This window comes from Glandiceps talaboti, chromosome 22 (genome assembly GCF_964340395.1).
Source record: "Glandiceps talaboti chromosome 22, keGlaTala1.1, whole genome shotgun sequence".
NCBI lineage: Eukaryota > Metazoa > Hemichordata > Enteropneusta > Spengelidae > Glandiceps > Glandiceps talaboti.
Window position 1 is genome coordinate 6,828,309 of NC_135570.1, and position 17,980 is coordinate 6,846,288.

The 17,980-nt window shown below is 36.5% G+C and overlaps 2 protein-coding genes across 3 annotated transcripts; both read left to right on the forward strand.

The window, feature by feature from the left end:
- The first annotated feature begins 1,400 nt into the window (after positions 1-1,400).
- LOC144452250 (progestin and adipoQ receptor family member 3-like) lies at positions 1,401-17,448 on the forward strand. 2 transcript variants are annotated; one of them, XM_078143305.1, is made up of 7 exons: positions 1,401-1,478; positions 3,134-3,330; positions 4,245-4,407; positions 5,318-5,470; positions 5,792-5,989; positions 6,566-6,656; positions 16,184-17,448. In XM_078143305.1, the coding sequence occupies exons 2-7, from the start codon at positions 3,179-3,181 to the stop codon at positions 16,195-16,197; spliced, it is 771 nt and encodes a 256-aa protein (XP_077999431.1). In that variant the 5' UTR covers positions 1,401-1,478; positions 3,134-3,178; the 3' UTR covers positions 16,198-17,448. The 2 variants fall into 2 exon arrangements, with proteins under 2 accessions (XP_077999431.1, XP_077999430.1); XM_078143304.1 differs by lacking the exon at positions 16,184-17,448 and adding an exon at positions 8,396-9,132.
- Positions 16,666-17,556, forward strand: LOC144452471 (uncharacterized). The gene has a single exon (XM_078143568.1). The coding sequence runs from the start codon at positions 16,666-16,668 to the stop codon at positions 17,554-17,556; it is 891 nt and encodes a 296-aa protein (XP_077999694.1).
- The last annotated feature ends 424 nt before the right edge of the window (positions 17,557-17,980 follow it).

Consider the following 17,980-nt stretch of genomic DNA (forward strand, 5'->3'; position numbering starts at 1 on the left):
TGTCTCATATCTCAAAAAACTTTTCAAGTGTCTATATACCCCACATCATCAATAATAAGTGTTCTACTGATACCTTCATTTTTGACCTTGACCAACATTTTCAAGGTCAAATAGCCGAAATTTGTCTTTCTACCAGAACTCAAGTTTAATGCACAGACACTCCATTGAAGTATCTACACCAATATTATCAAAAGTAGGCTTTCTTTTTATACCATGACTTTTGACCTTGACCTCCACCTTCAAGGTCAAATTTAAATTTGCTCAATAACTCAAATAGTCTCACTAATATCGCAAGGGGTAACATCTCTAGGACTAAGATGTGAGATGCCAATTCACAGCATGATACATGTTGTGTTGGGAGGTTTATGTCAAATGCAGGAGACTTTAAATTATTTTAATAATCATCATTATTATCACATGAATGACATTGTAATTGACAATTATCAATCAAAAATTTATTTTATGAATATTTAATCGCCTGATTAAACTTCGTCCACATCATTCTCATAATAGATATGTATTGGTCATTTAATTTCCTTAATGTGATGTCATGTAATTTTGTTTTGCAATAAAGGCTTGTAAAATAGATCAAATATTTGTATGTGTATGGTGTGTGTATGTATGTATGTATGTATGTATGTATGTATGTATGTATGTATGTATGTATGTATGAGTGAGTGTGTGTATATGTATGTATGTATGTATGTATGTATGTATGTATGTATGTATACATGTATGTATGTTGTTTGTATGTATGTATGTATGTATGTATGTATGTATGTATGTATGTATGTATGTATGTATGTATGTATGTATGTATGTATGTATGTATGTATGTATGTATGTATGTATTGGATGGATGGATGGATGGATGGATGGATGGCATTACTACAACCTCTATCCTACCAGGTCCCTCATCCTAGACCCTCCACCAACTTCAGTGGAGGGTCTGTAGTTTCATGCATCTAGTCAAGTTGCACATTCTCGATCTCTCAAAAAAAGAGCCCAGACTATAAAGTACTAATTCATTTTATCTTATCTTATTTCATATTCCATATCATTTGCATATTAATATTATTGCAGCAACTTTATTCACTGTTGGAAGACGAGTTCCCTGTGCTGTGCTCATTACTGCCACATTGGTTAGGGTTAGGCACTGTAATAATAGCAGACCATATCAAGCAGCACGCTGCTGACAACCAAGCAGTGAATCACCTGTCAGTTGTGATGTGAGGGGTGGGGAGAGGGTGGGTGGTAACACGGGAACAGTTGAGTTAGAAGTTGCAAATTGCGCCCTCTTATGTTTTCGCAATCTCAGTGGAGGAAGTGCAGCGTGAACTCTCGAATGGGTCATGTCAGGTCAACCCGGTCATTTCAGCTCGGCTGGTTTGCATGCGATAGTAGTTTGGTGGTAGAGTGATGCTTTCGGGAGAGTATGCGGTCAGAATGGTTTAGCTTGACACAATAGAATATGCGAGGTAAGTGAAATAAAGGTGTGTGTACTCGGTGTTTCACTGTTTGCTCCCGTTGTTTACCTTGAAGATTTAGCCTCAGGACGGTCATGTTTTGTCTCCATGGGTTCCGCATTCTCGAGTAAACAATGTCAGCATGGAGCAGATAATTTCTTTTCAGTTTTGACTGCGTCTACAGCTGTTCATCCGACAGATATGAACGTAAAGGACTCGAGGGAAGACCGAAAAATCTGTCTTTGGACAGATCCGAACTTGAATTCTAATGTGCCATGCAAGGTATGGTGTCGGCGGGCGTTTGTACATTAATTAATGTATACCCGAAACCGTAATGCACACTGCGCTAAACTTGAGTACAGTATTGTATAGGACTTGGCCAGGTCACAGACCAGATACATCTGTGGCCAGATACACCCAATATGATTTGCTTTAGTTAGAGAGTCTCTCTGGTACATTCATGATGCATGGCTACAGTTCATATCTTGCTTGCTTCTGTACTGGTTATCATCTTCGTCCCAGACCACTGCTTCTTTCTATGTATTATAGAGCACACGGCATGTAATGGATAGAAAGACAATAGAGACAAATTCCCTTGTAATGTCTTTGGTTTAACTATATTGTTATGGTGTTATGTATTTATACTGGGTTGGGTTTGTAAGTAGCATGACAATCATTTTACTATTAATATAGTATTTTCAATTTGTGTATGATTTAATCACACCAAGCACAGTGTGAGGAAAGATATTAATCATAAATTTATTGATTATATTATATTATGCAACCATAGAAATGGTGTAGTGAGCATACCTACCTACCTATCTACCTACCGATCTACCTACCTACCTACCTACCTACCTACCTATACCTACCTACCCACCCACCCACCTACCTACCCACCCACCCACCTACCTACCTACCTACATACCTACCTACCTATCTACCTACCTACCTATCTACCTATCTACCTACCTACCTACCTACCTACATACCTACCTACCTATCTACCTACCTACCTACCTACCTACCTACCTATCTACCTATCTACCTACCTACCTACCTACCTACCTACCTACCTTCCTACCTACCTACCTACCTACCTACCTACCTACCTACCTACCTACCTACCTACCTACCTACCTACCTATCTACCTACCTACCTACCTACCTACCTACCTACCTATCTACCTACCTACCTACCTATCTACCTACCTACCTACCTACCTACCTACCTACCTACCTACCTACCTACCTACCTACCTACCTACCGTACCTACCATACCTACCTACCTACCTACCTACCTAATTTGTATAGTGCCAAAATCCAATACAACATAATGTCCTATGGTGCTAGCTGAACAGGAACAATTGTAGATCATTGTAAAAAGTTAGAGAAAGCTCTTGCAAACAGATGTATCTTGATATCCTTCTTGAATTTATAAACAAGTTCAAGTGGTGTACAGTTCCATAAGCATGATAAGAGTGGCGCTGATCGTGAGAACGCACGCTCACTGTATGACTTTGTATTACAGTGGGTACATGAAGTAGACTTTTGTTATTTGAGCAAAGTGAATGAGTTGTGGGTTTACTGTTAATCAAGTCAGCAATATAACTCAAAGTTAGAATTTAAAAAAAAAGTCAATTGTATCTTTTCTGTTGTACTACAGGTGTATATATGTGATAGAGACTTATTGAATTCTACGCCTGTAACCATGGATGAGCTGTCTATGTACACAAGTCATGGCAACAAGAAACGCGGTGTTGTACTCTATAATTACAATGAAATCCCTCACTTCCTGAAAGGAAACCCTTTCATTCTCAACGGATACAGAGCACATTTACCCTCTTCCTTGTGTGTGAAAAGGTAAGATCATTTGTAGTCATATTAGTATGCAGGGCTCAAAATTAACAGTAGTCCCATGCCCACAGACTACCAATTCTGGTTATGGGGCTGCCATAGTTTGCAGCTGGTAGCCCACTCGGGCTACCACTGATTATGTGATGAGGATGGAAGATTTACGGACATAAAAGTATTTTAATAATAGAAATATTTCCAATAGAGGAAATCTGTTTTCAGTTCAGGAATATCGGACTACAGGTCACAATCCATGGGCTATCAATTTCTGAATTCCCAATTTCTGAAATTGGTAGCCCACTAGGACTACCAAAGAAAAAAAAGTTAATTTCAAGCACTGACTATGGTTTGCAGAGGTTTGGTAACCCTGGTAACAGAGGGAGAAACCCAGTAGAAGCTGCATAGATTTCCATAACTTGTTACTTATATACATACTGTAGTCCTATATATTTTGCATAGATTGCAATGTATATCATAATGTTAGTGAGGTACATGGTAAAAAAGTTTGAGAACTCAGGTAGATGTTACCCTAGTTATCAACAATAACAAGAGCCCTAAATGTACAATGTACCATAATTTGGGTACGGAAGCCTGATAAACTACTTTGGGGGAACTGTGCTAGACTTGTACCTACTTTATACCTAGCTACTGTCTGGATTTGAACCTGCCCAGTATGAACTGGGTTTGATTGAATTAGCCAGATCTGTATGTGAGAAGGATGTTGCTCCCCATTTTAACAGTAGAATGCTAGTTTAGTGTCATGCTCCATTACTTGCCAAGGAATGGTTTGTCAGTTTCCATTCCTCCCAAGAGTACAGCGATATGTCTATCGAAGTCTGCCCCCCCCCCCCCCCCCCCCCCCCCCCCCCCCCTTGCAGTCAGAATATGCCAATCATGTTATTTTGGGTATGTTTTCATTATAGTTTGTTTGTCTGGTCTAATGAAACTTTGAATATCTGGACACATATGGTTGGATTCCTCATCTTCTTCTTCCTCTGTATCTATGACAACCTGTTCCTCATTCCTCAATATGATGGTACAAAGATAGATCATTTGATGTACACAGTTTTTCTAACATGTTTTATGGTAAGTACATATATACAGTTTTTCTAACATGTTTTATGGTAAGTACATATATACAGTTTTTCTAACATGTTTTATGGTAAGTACATATATACACAGTTTTTCTAACACATTTTATTGTGCAGGTATATTGTTAGGGTACTGTACTCAGTGAGCAGGTAAAATCTAGCTGAATTCCACTTTCATTTTACTGGCTTTCCCCACCACAGTTCGTCACGTCAGTGCAGTAAGGTCGTATCTGCCTTTATAATTGCATAGCAGATACGACCTTACTGCACTGACGCGACGAATTATGGTATAATATATGGGAAGCTATGCCTATTTTATCATATTTTCCCCATTCTGTTACTGGGGTTTCCAGACCTTGGCAAAAACTCTGGTACTTCTTTTTAAAAAGTGATAATGGCAGTACTAGTATCATGAAATGTGAAAGGTCATGGCTAGACTGTGGTAAGATATGTCATGTCACTCTGCCCACACTGGCCTGCTCTATCTATATGTGAAAGGAGTTGACCGATGTGTGAGGGCGCCCCATCACACAGGACAGCATACCTTACAGTGTAGGTCATGACTTGCTCTTGTCTGTGAGATACAACATGTTGTGCCACTCAGTGACTCTTATCAAATACCATGTGAAAGAGAAGCCTGATTTAGAGCTCAACATATCTTAGTCTAGGCTTTTTTATATGCATACAAACCCCTACCTCTCAAACAAATATGCTGGTATACACAGTTTAGCTGTACATACCCTAATAATTAGTTTAACATCACCAGTGATACATGCAGCAAATACAACCCAGAGAATGATCAAACAGGCATGCAGGCAAGATATTTTGCCGAAATCCTTTAAGTACTACACTTATACTTAATTCCAATGTCAACTGATTAGACATGTTTGTGTTTTTATTTGCAGTTTTGTATGTTATGTTCTACGGGGTATCATTTATTTTGTTGTCATTCGGAGCATATATGTAAATGGTGGCTATCCTTAGATCTAGCTGGTATATCAGTGGGTCTCCTAGGTTGTTACTTCCCTGCAGTCTTCTATGCTTTTTACTGTTTTGAGGTAAGTCTGACTATAAACGCAGTTTACGTGTCTTCTCAAAATACATTATTATATAATCTTACAAGAATGTGGTCATTGCTGCTGTGTTTGTGTGTGCATGTATGCATGCATGACTGTGTATTGAACGTGTGTGTGTCACAGTGTGTGTGTGTGTGTGTGTGTGTGTGTGTGTGTGTGTGTGTGTGTGTGTGTGTGTGTGTGTGTGCACGCACGTGCACGCACTCACAGTATTTGTACTTTTATGCCATTGTGGTCAGGACAAATCAAAAAGCTCTGCACAACTGAAAATCTTACTTTTTTACCTTCATTTCTACCTCACAGATGTGGAAAATCTTTTATCTAGTTGTAGTAAGTTGTTTGATGTTGCTGACCTTGGTAATGCAGCTTCATCCAAGATATTTGTCATCTAGATGGGCAGTAAGGAGACTAGTGTTATTATGTGGTGTTGTCGGCTTTGGTATTGTACCTGTAACTCACTGGATTTATTTACATGGTGGATACAATGCTCCCATTGTTATGGTAAGTCTGAAGGTCCATGTTGGATTAGGATCGAAATGTGGGTGAGGAAAAAGTTGTCTAGCAGAACTTTGGAAAAAGTTGGGCCAGAATAAAGAATACTCCTGTCTAATCCTTGCTGATCAGATAACACTAATGTTATATATATAAGATTGAATACTATGACAGAACCACATAATGCCGGGGTGCAAGTGTTGCGTATACTTGGGGTATTTGCATGTCGTACTTTTAGTGTTCTCTGTGGCCATACTTTTATGAGCGGAGCAAACAGAAGTGCAGTAAAAAACACTGGAAGCATGAGTATAAATACCCCTGAGTACCAACACTGGAACTCACATAAAATGGGGTCTGTTATTATTAATATTACATGTTGTTATCTGAATCGGAAAATTTCCGTAATATGATACAGTGTGACGAATGCTTGCGTCCTTGTGCGACATAGGGGACTGTATTCGTGAAATATTGGCTTGATACATGTTGGAAGTGTCGAGACACTAACCTGGATTGAAAATTACCCCTTTAAGTACTCAATCAGTGATATTTTTATGACTAAAATATTTAACTTTGTTATTTTCACAGGAGTTTCTTCCAAAAGTAGCAGTCATGTATATACTTGGAATTTTGGCTTTGACTTTCTATGCAACAAAGGTACCAGAAAGATGTTGTCCAGGTAGGTTATCGTTACATATGTACTGTTGAACTCAAGACTTTCTTTCAAACTGGCCTAGCATTTAGCTGGCTTATAAACTGTAAGATATGTTAAAGGGGAACACCACTCCAGGAAATACAGGGATTTCCATAAACTATGGGTTCTAGAGAGTCATTGCATGATTTTACATCACCTACAATTACTTGTGATTTCAGAGAAACATCAACTTGATCTTGTGCCTTTATAAAATCATGAAATGACTCTCCAGAACACATAGTTTATGTAAGTGTCTCTATTTCCTGGACTTGTGTTCCTCTTTAAGTTGTTCAGCCCTATTAATCTTCTCAATCACTGATAGCATGGCAAGACACATCGTATCTTACAGACTAGCTTGCTTGCTTAGGACTTACACCTCACCACTAACACCTCCCCAACATGTATTTATAGCACCCAGCTGGCTCTGACTGTCCTAACATCAAAGATCAGGCTAACATTTGGCTAAATCATTGCTAACACTTCACCAGCATGTATTAGCAACTTGAACTTGACGGGTTCAGTGTCTGCACCAGTTGATGTTACGGATGAATGATAGGTATAAAAACAACGCAACTGCACATATCAGTTGAACAGTGCACGCCGTTATACGTCAACATGGTTTTTTGCGAAGTTGCCATAGTGATTTTGTACAACTATTCAAAATGTTAAAATTCTATTTAAAAAACCCAAAAACAAGCATGTGACCCCATATTTTCTTTTCAATTTCTGAGAGCATAATAAATATATTTTATAAAAAATCACATTTGATCAAATTGTCTTTACTTTCAATGTTACCTATCGACCTTCCTTAACACAAGGCTAGCTCAGTGCTACACCAGGCTAATATTTTGCAATTTTAAGACTGTGCTAGCATCAGTCAAAGGTTGGGCTAGCTCTGTGTGAACGCACCAGCCAGATGTTAACACCAAGCTAGTCTGATGTTAACATAGAGCTAACATATATGGCTAATAATTTTCGGTACCTGAAATAGAATATTACTGCCAAGGCACATCATAAAAATAACGAACATTCAATTTCTTGGTCGACACCATAACGTCCACTCCATGTGCTTCAAATGCATTACAGTACTATAGGCACGCATGAGGTAAAAAGCTATTGCAGGTACCGAAAATTGGCTAGCATTGCTCAGTGTCAACACAACCAACATGAGTATGCAGCTTGAAGAATTAAAGCCAGCACTAGACATATGTTACAGTTAATGTACTAGGCTAGGTTAGTGTAACATCAGGCCAACATTTGGTTAATATTGGGATAGCTCAGCATTAACACCTCACAAGCATTCATTTATAGCAACTTGAAGGGGTGATTCCTGCACCAGCCAGATGTTAATCATAGGTGCAAGACTGATATTGGGATGTCTCAGTCAGTGTTTTTGTTAAGGTTAGGGAACCCGGGTAACAGAAAGGGGAAAGGGATAAAAGCTACTAACATAGTTTCCCATACAATTTTGTTTGGGAACCCTGGTAAAAATTACTGGGGAACCCCGGTAGATTTTACGTGCTTACCGCCCGTAACGAAAACACTGTCAGTACCAACACTTCACTAGCAAGCCGTAGTTATAACAACTGGAAGGATGAAAGTAGAAATTAGATCATGTCTACAAACTTTGTTCTCTGAAGAATTACTAGAAAAATATAAGAACTGTTAATTTTCATTATCATTTTTTATTTTACAAATATTTTCAAATATTTTTTTTTTGGCAGGTAAAGTTGATTTTATTGGTTCTAGTCATCAATGGTGGCATGTCATTATTTGTGCAGCCTTTATCTGGTGGCATCATTCAGGAATACTCTTAATGCAACACAGATACAATAATCCGTGTGATACATCTCAGAACCTGACACAGTGAGAACAGATCAGAAACAGTACTAGCATAAACCAGTTGGAACCAGTTAGAACCAGTTAGAACCAGTAAGAAACAACAGCGTGGTATTAACCAATCAGTTGTAATAAACCATTACCAGTTTTGGCTAGTTTGAACCAGTTTGAACAAGGTAGTGGAAAAAGCATAACTTAACTAATGACACTAAACCAATACCGGTGCAAACTGGTTCAGACCAGTTAGAACCATCTGAAGAGTATGAACCTCTCAGAAATGAAATACAGTAGTCTCAAAAGACCTTCATCTTTCTTACATGAGCTAACCAGTTTAAACACAGACAAGGTCTTTCCCTTTTCTGTAGTTTAACTTCGTTAACACTAGTTTCAGCTAATAAATTGACTGCATAATTTGCCATGAGGCAGAACTCAAACTTGGTATGCAGGCATAGTACATAAAGAATTGTATGACTTGATTTCAAATACACATACTTCAGTGTCAGAGCAACTCTAGTCTAGTGCTACCCATGGCATCAACTCTCAAGATCTCTCTTTATGTCTAGCTCAATGAGGTCCTGAGGTAAAATTTCAAATTCAACCACAGCCACCCTTACAGTCGTAAACATCATGTCTTTGTTAATCAATCACAGAATTGTGTGCAATGATATGTTGCTTTTTATTGGGGGGGGGGGGGGGGGGGGGCAGTTACTAATGTCCAAATATGCTATATTTGTCAGCCCAAGCTGCTATTTATACATTGTTTACTTAATTTTCACATTTGGAGGTTTGCTTATTTGCATGAACAAGTCTTGGTTCATGATTTCTCATTGAGCTAGACAGGGTGGAGAGATGATTGAATACTATTGGTAGCATCTAGACTAAAGTAACACCTATAATATGCCGTCAACTGTGTGAAGACAATTTTTAATGGCATCACGGGAATGCATAAAATTATACCTAGAATAGTTTAATTAAGGTGTGTATATTCACCTGAATTAAAAAAAATTATACACTGAAGCTTGTGCCACTTGATGATCTGGCTGTTTGTAGCTGCCACCAATGTAACAGACTCAATGTAGCTTGTGTCACTCGATAACCTGGCTGTTAGTAGCTGCCACCAATGTAACAGACTCAATGTAGTTTGCGTCACTCAATTACCTGGCTGTTAGTAGCTGCCACCAATGTAACAGACTCAATGTAGCATGTGCCACTTGATGATCTGGCTGTTATAGCTGCCACCAATGTAACAGACTCAATGTAGCTTGTGTCACTTGATGATCTGGCTGTTTGTAGCTGCCACCAATGTAACAGACTCAATGTAGCTTGTGTCACTCAATTACCTGGCTGTTAGTAGCTGCCACCAATGTAACAGACTCAATGTTTAAAGAATTTAGTCTCATGTAAGTTATATTGCTATGTGAAAAATATAGAATACCAGTTTTTCAGATTTCCTAATGAATCATTATGATATTAATACATCAACATCCAACAACTAATTGCATTTCAGCCCTGACAGTGAACTATTCATGTGTCAGTATTTGTGAAGTATTTCATTGGATGTTTACTGCTTCCTATTTCATATATGAATAAATCTAGCAACACAACATTTTAGAATTCTTGTTCGGGTAAAGGAAATCTCTTTCAAAACCAAATTACAGGAGATTTCTGCCTAGCTTGCAAATGTTATTAATGGGGCATCAAGATCAGTGAGACTGATCACAAGGTTTCATGTTTGAGATAGACACAATAAAGATAACACGGAGACATCACTTACAGTGTGGGCTCTGTATTTAGTTAATTTACAAAAAAATGTAAATGTAACAAAATACAGAGCAGACACTGTGTATGGGATGTGTGTGTATGTTATCTTTATTGTGTCTATCTCAACATGAAACCTTGTGATCAGTCTCACTGATCTTGATACATCGTTTAAATAGCATTTGCAAGCTAAGACGAAATACCCTGTATTTCATGAATATATTATTTATCAGACTGTACTCTAAACTAAGATTTTGGGGACAAAAAGATGTCCGACAACCAAAGAATTTGTAAATGGAAATTTTGTTGAAAAGTAGTCAGTACTATAAACATATACAAAATAATCAATTGCAAGAAATGTGTACCGTACGGTACATCTAAAATTGGCGGGAAGAGATCAGTGCAAAAATTTACACGTAACCAAGAAATTTGTGAATGTTAGTTTGGCATGAAAATAGTTTTACAGGTAATCAAGAATTTGTAAATCTGAAGTTGGCGGGAAAGCGCATGGCACATAAAAATGAGCCAAACAAGAATTTTGTAAATGTAAGTTTGTTGGGAAAGCACTTGCTACAAGAATTAACAGATAACAAAAATGTTTGTTCATCTTTAATAATTTGGCAGGAAATGGTTGGTACAAACAACAGATAACCCATAATTAGACAATCTGAATTTGGTGGGATAGCAGTTGGTACAAAAGTTTTCAGATAAAATTTGTTCATGTAAATCTAAATTTGGCAAGAAACGAGCTTGGTACCCCAAAAAGAGAAAACCAAAAAAATTTGCTCATCATATTCTTCGGATATTATATGTGGTGGCTACAAAAATGTATAGATTTATCCAAAAAAAATAAAAAATTTCTTCATATTTTGATGGGAAAGCAGTAAGCACAAAAATGTGTAGATAATCAAAAACTGTATTCATTGTATTGTGGCAGAAAAATTGTAGGTACTTAATATGATACAGTAAATATTAGAATACTCTACTCTCAAATGTACCTCAGGCATAAAGTTCCCTGAAAATCGAAGTTCTTCAATTCTCTCCAAAATTTGCCATATAAAAGTTTGTTCCTGTCCTTTTAAAATAATAAAAGAGATTTGGGGTTTCACAATCTTGTTTTCAAGGAAATTGTCAATCTTTTATTTTCTCATAGAGTAGTAGTTCAAAGTAATCGGCGGCCATATTGGTTTCAAAAATGGCAAAATTTTGATATCATTTTGACCCCTATTGAAAAAATTGTGCGGTGACCCCAGATTTTTTTTACTGATTTTAACTGAGAATAGGTTGGAATTTTCTTGAACAAAGTAACAGCAAAAAGTTTAAGGAGTTTATTTCTGAGGCATATTCTACATTAAGCCCAATTGTACAGTGGATTTTAGTGATATATTTAAACTTAATCAAATGTGTATAAATTTTTACTTAAATCAAGAAATTTTAAGAATGAATTGCAACATCAAGAGAATGATGATGAAAACAAGTTATTTTTAAATTGTAAAATTATTATTATTTTTACACAAGACATTCTTCCTTAATATGCTGTCTTCAAGTTGTGTGTTGTATTTTCATTGCAAATAGTGCAATAAGAGAGAGAGAGAGAGAAGTATTTTGTTTCGTATGGACCAAGATAATCCCAATGATGTACATTTTATTTGATGACCTCTGTGTGTCCTTCTGTGTGCCAAATCAGTTACAATGTATGTAGTAAGTTCACTTTTAGTCCAAAGTCATTTTATGACCTTTTTAAACCAAGAACATGTAAAATTGTATCCTAAAATGGCAAATTTCATGAAATGGCATTATCCTTGGTATTTCTATTGTCAAACTATATATATATATATATATATATATATATATATATATATAGTTTGACAATAGAAATATATATATATATATATATATATATATATATATATTCAGTTTGTACATTTTTATATTATGTTGTGTTACATCTTTGTGCAAATATTTGTGTCTATTGAGAAATAAATGTAAAGCTGCAAGTTTAGAAGTTGTTTTTTTTGAGTGAAAGATACTGTTGGGGGAAATATCATCAGTACTGTTCAGGACTAGCCCAGAGACTTGGCTATCTGACAAAGCATACTGGCTTTTTCTGATAAACAAGATTGTCAAGCTAAATAGCAACATTTGTGAATGACATTGTCAAGGTGAATAGCCATGTCTGTGAATGATACTGACATTGTCAAAGTGAATAGCCAAGTCTGTGAATGGCATTGCCAAACCAGAGAGCCATGTCTGTGAATGTCATTGACATTGTCAAAGTGGATAGCCAAGTCTGTGAACTTCATCGTGAAGGTGGAAAGCCAAGTCTCTGAACTTGCGAGAATACTTTAAAATGAATGACCAACAATCCGTATAGTTAATCAGAGTTAATAAACATTATTTACTGTATTTGATACAAAACCAAAAAAGAACCAACAAGAAGACAATCTGGTCTTTTATGCTTTGAAAATTACGCCCAAAAAGAAGAAGAAGAAGCCACAAACCACAGAGGATGATACATTTGTATAATGTGCCAACTATACAAAATTATACAAAACCAAGAAAAAAACGAGGAAACACCAAACATCTGCTCTTTTTCCTATTTTAAGAAAGAATTCCAAAAATATAACATTATGAAAATGTTATCGAGAACCCCTGAGGATGCACCTCACCCAGTTTCCCTAAATGTCACAAAACGAAGAAAAAAGGAGCTAGGTGAAAGAAACTATAGAAGATCTAGTCTTTGTCCTTTTAAATGGATTCTAAAGATACAACATTATGTGCAAAATATTTCCTGAGAATCCTGAGTATACACCTCACCCACTTTTCATAAATTGTATGGCATTATATAGAAAGACCAGAAATGAGAGGAAGGGAAAGAAAAGACGTTTATTAACCGAATTTTAAATAATACAAAATATTTCGTCAAACCTCCCCTAAGGATGCACTCTACCCATTCCCAAATGTGACATTGTACACAAAATCATGAAATGAGACGGGAAAGAAACACAATCTGGTCTTTATCCGAATTTTCAAAAAATATGATAAAGCCACAGCAACAAATTAAATCACCATGAAGCCCCAGAGGCCGAGGATGCATCCAACCTTTATACTCTGCCACACCTTCAGCCTGTAGTAATATGATTTATGTTTGCAGCCATTCTTAGTCTACATATTAGGTGCGTCATTTCTTGTTCTGCCGACAAAGAAGAGTACTTAGCCAAATTTTAAAAAAAAGTTGTTTGGTTCCGGTTACCCGACCCCACCTAGTTTTTCACGCCGACCCTACATTTTTTTTTACATATTCGAGAAAAAAAATAAGAAAATTGTGAAAATTGTGAAGTCTCGCAAGAAATAATGGATGCGGAAACTGATATCAACTGAAAAAGACAGTTCTTCCAATCTGTAATAGCTGTACATCTGATGAGAAGAAACCAATAACACAGAGACCATATGGAAAACAACAGAAAAAACATAACTACCTGAACTAGACACTCACATATGAAGAAAAAAAATTAAAAATAAAATTAAAAAATCTACCTACTCCACCTATTCTAAAATTGAATGTAATGGGAAGGAACCACACAATTTTTTATACGTCTTTGGGACAAAGTGGCTTCATTTCTTGCCCTTCTAATCATCTACTCCGTATAAATGTGTATTTTCAATATTGAGTGGTTGCTTTTAAGATAGATAAATTGACTACTCAGCATAAATAATACAGCATTGTCTGGTCAAAGCAGCTCCATTGGTAAGATACATCGTGTCGCATGTGAGGTTGTTGAACGATGTGTGAGGGCGCCCCGTCACGGCGTACCTTACATGTACAGACCACGCCATCTGTTACACAGACAAATGACGCTAATCTCATATTTATAGAGTGTGTAATATACATATAAGTCTGTATACAAACTCACCATATCACGTTACAAGTAATCTGACTACGACAATAATTTTTACATAGCATCAATTTTCGGTTGTCTAAAATTCGCCTCCATTGTATATAATTTTATTAATTTATGGCTCCTCACATTTAGTGTGTTTTTGACTACTTCTGACAGGCTAAAAGATGAACAAATCCGACAAATTGAACTTGGCCCTACACTTAGCTGTGTAACACAACTAAGGATCGGACGCACTGTTGTAAACCAACAGCGATTTTTTTTGACAACAGCAAAAAAACCGACCTGCCAGGCTATGCTCTGATTTGCGAATATGGATATAACATTTCTAAATACAATAATGACATTGCGCATGCGTGATCCCTGATTTATCTGGGTGTTATGCAATGGAACTGAGAGGATCCAAATGTAACTATAACAGCTTTCTGTGATCCTTCATTTATACATCCCGTGACGTCATAAAATGAAAGTCTAGCTTTCATTAGGCACCTGTTGACACATTTGATGACCATTATATCAATTTCAAAAATTCTTTTCTTGTACATTTTATGATAAAAATAATAATTATCATTATTATTATTATGAATTATTATCAATACTAATAACATATCATCTTGTACATATCCATGGAAATATTCCACACACAAATATGCGTATATTTTTAATTACTGAATATGCTTAAAATACTAGCAGCCTAGCCCTACTGTATAGTTCACACCCACACTCATATATATAGCATTAGCAGCACAGCTGTTAACAATTTTAAATAAACAATTCCCAGACTGGCGTTTATTTTATCTATGTGGATGAAAACATAACATAAATTGTACAATTATATCGTCTGGATCACGTGTCTAGAGGTATGTATACTAAACACTGTTTAGAATTTACCATTTTTTTCACTGTATAATTGTATAGTTTTATAAATATATAGCTGTGATATTTTAATGTGATTTCTCCACAGCATAACTTTCTATTTTTATAAAACGAAGCAAAACGTACTATATAGTTGTATGCCAATATGGTGTCAGGAGTTCTGAACCTATATATGTTTGCATATATGTTGCACGCACGATCCGAACAGACTTTCAACGGCACAGATTTACGTATCAGTACATCGATTACTAGTATTTCGTGTTCAATTTAATGATGAACGACTTCGTCACCCGTGTACAAGATTTCATTTTTTTTCTTCAGAAAATTAATGCAGGACAGTATTCGCACGTCCAACCATTTTTCATCAATGTAAAGAGACATTTCTGCCAAGTACGTCTCGTTTAATTGAGAGGGCCTGACGATACTGTCAAAATTTAGCTTATTTATGCGGCAAGATTCAAGTGTTTTGATTAATACTGATACCGCGCCATCATCGTGATCCGGCTTTCTCATGATCTGCTGTTGTTGAGTTTGGAATGATGGCGGCCATCTCCTTGTGAATTGAGTAGAAAACAAAAACAAAAACAACTATTATGATAATTCTGAACTTGCGCTGTGGTGATGTAACGATAGATTGTCGTGTATTAATTCGTGACAGCAATTTCAAATTATAGCATTCGTCAGTATAAGCGTATATGTGAGTCTAGAGACTATCCGTGGCTTCGAATCTCTTCTCACGTCTAGCAAAATGTGGTAGTTAGATGAAATTTCAAATTCAAACAAAGCTACCCACTACAGTCATTAACATCATAGAGCATCTCTTTGTCAATAGGTTATGGAATTCTCTTTAAATCTAATTTGGGGCAATTATATAATGTCCGTACATATGCCATATGAGGATGCTAATTATATATTGTTTACAAATCATCATTTCTAACAGTTTACTCATGAGCAGCTTTTGGTTCATGATTTCTCGCTGAGCTATAGGGGTGATATCACCGGAAGAGAGATCTTGACTTGAATCGAAGCCATGGTAACCTCTAGACTATATACAATGCTAGTATTTGCAAATCGGTTGCTAGAAATACGTTTCATATTGCCATAGAGTCATGGTGGTTTTGACTTCCTTTTCCCTTCTAGAGTTCCTGGATTGACGTGATTGGTTATCAGGAGTCTGAAAACCTTTGTAGATGAAAATGGTGTTTCGGGATCGTTAGCAGTAACGTGTATTGGTGATTGATCACTGCAGTAGCGATTTGTATTTATCACATTACTCAATCACAGTGCTACAATCTCTACCAAGGACGATGAACCCTCGATTGTGCAAAAGACAAAAATTGCTTTGTATCATTGTCTTTGTATTTGTACTCTTAATCGCATATCTTAGATCTGACATCTTTCCTTCACTGACGGAACACCCTGATACCAATGAAGTCTTCGCTGCAGATGAATCAGATACGCATATGATGATGACGTCATCGAATGACGTAAACACAAGCAGACGACAGAAGATTCCATATGACACAATCACTGAATCTACTTTGCCAGAAATCTTGATAGAAAATCATCGTTCTTGTCGGATTTCCTTAAGTTGCATAAGATCTGTAAAAAAATTGATCAATATGGGTAAGAAATTCAATGTTAATAATAGTCGAGATCTGCAGGTGTGTAGGAAAGACCATGTAAGTAACAACTGTATCAAAATTATCTCATCGAAGGCCCGTAAACACCCTACCCTAGTTGTGCCAAATATCGCCCACTACGTTTGGTTTGGAAATCAAAGTTTCCGATTCGATCATTTGATATCCATGCTTAGTGCTTATCGCATTATGCAGGCTGACAAAATTATATTTCATACAGATATTGAGCCATCGGGACAGTACTGGGAAGAAACGAAAAGGCTCGTGAAAAATCTTATTATCAGGCAAATTGAACAACCCTACAGTGTTTACGATATAAAGTTGAGGAGAGCTAATTTACAACACAAAGCCGATATCGCACGACTGCAAATACTGCAACAATATGGCGGCGTCTATATGGATAATGACGTTATTGTTGTCAAGTCCTTAGAACCATTACGTCATTATGATTTCGTCATGGGCAGAGAGAGTGAGGTTAGCCTGAATAACGGTATCATCTTAGCTAGGAACGATTCGGCATTTCTGAGATGGTATTACAAAGGTTACAAGTTTTACAACCGAACGTGTTGGACCTGTGACTCCATCTTATACCCAAATGCCCTGGCCATTCAATACCCACGACTTATCCATATCGAAGAAACATCACTTGTGAAACCTGTCTGGAACAATAGCTGGCAGATTTTTAAGGGACATTATGAGTGGTGGCAAGATCATTATACAATTCACACTTTCATAAGGAACTTTTACAAGTTTCCAGAAAATATAGGGAAGGAGATAAATTATACACCAGAAAATATTAAATCTCTGAATACTGCTTTTGGAGAAATTTGTCGTTTTGTGTATTATGGTAATAAGAGTTTAGAATTTGCTTGATAAGTTTTGCAACATGTTACAACCTGTTATACTGTATTCTGTTTTTCATTAAGTTATGTAATTGTCATTTTGGCCTGTGGCCTAAAGACGAATAAACAATATTTGGTAATAAGAGTTTAATCTAATAAAGAAATATCTTGACAGAACACATATTTACGGTATGTTTTTATCCTATGAGATAAGAACTTGTTTTGGTATCACTGTACTTCTATCTATCTATCTATCTATCTATCTATCTATCTATCTATCTATCTATCTATCTATCTATCTATCTATCTATCTATCTATCTATCTATCTATCTATCTATCTATCTATCTATCTATCTATCTATCTATCTATCTATCTATCTATCTATCTATCTATCTATCTATCTATCTATCTGTCTGTCTGTCTGTCTGTCTGTCTGTCTGTCTGTCTGTCTGT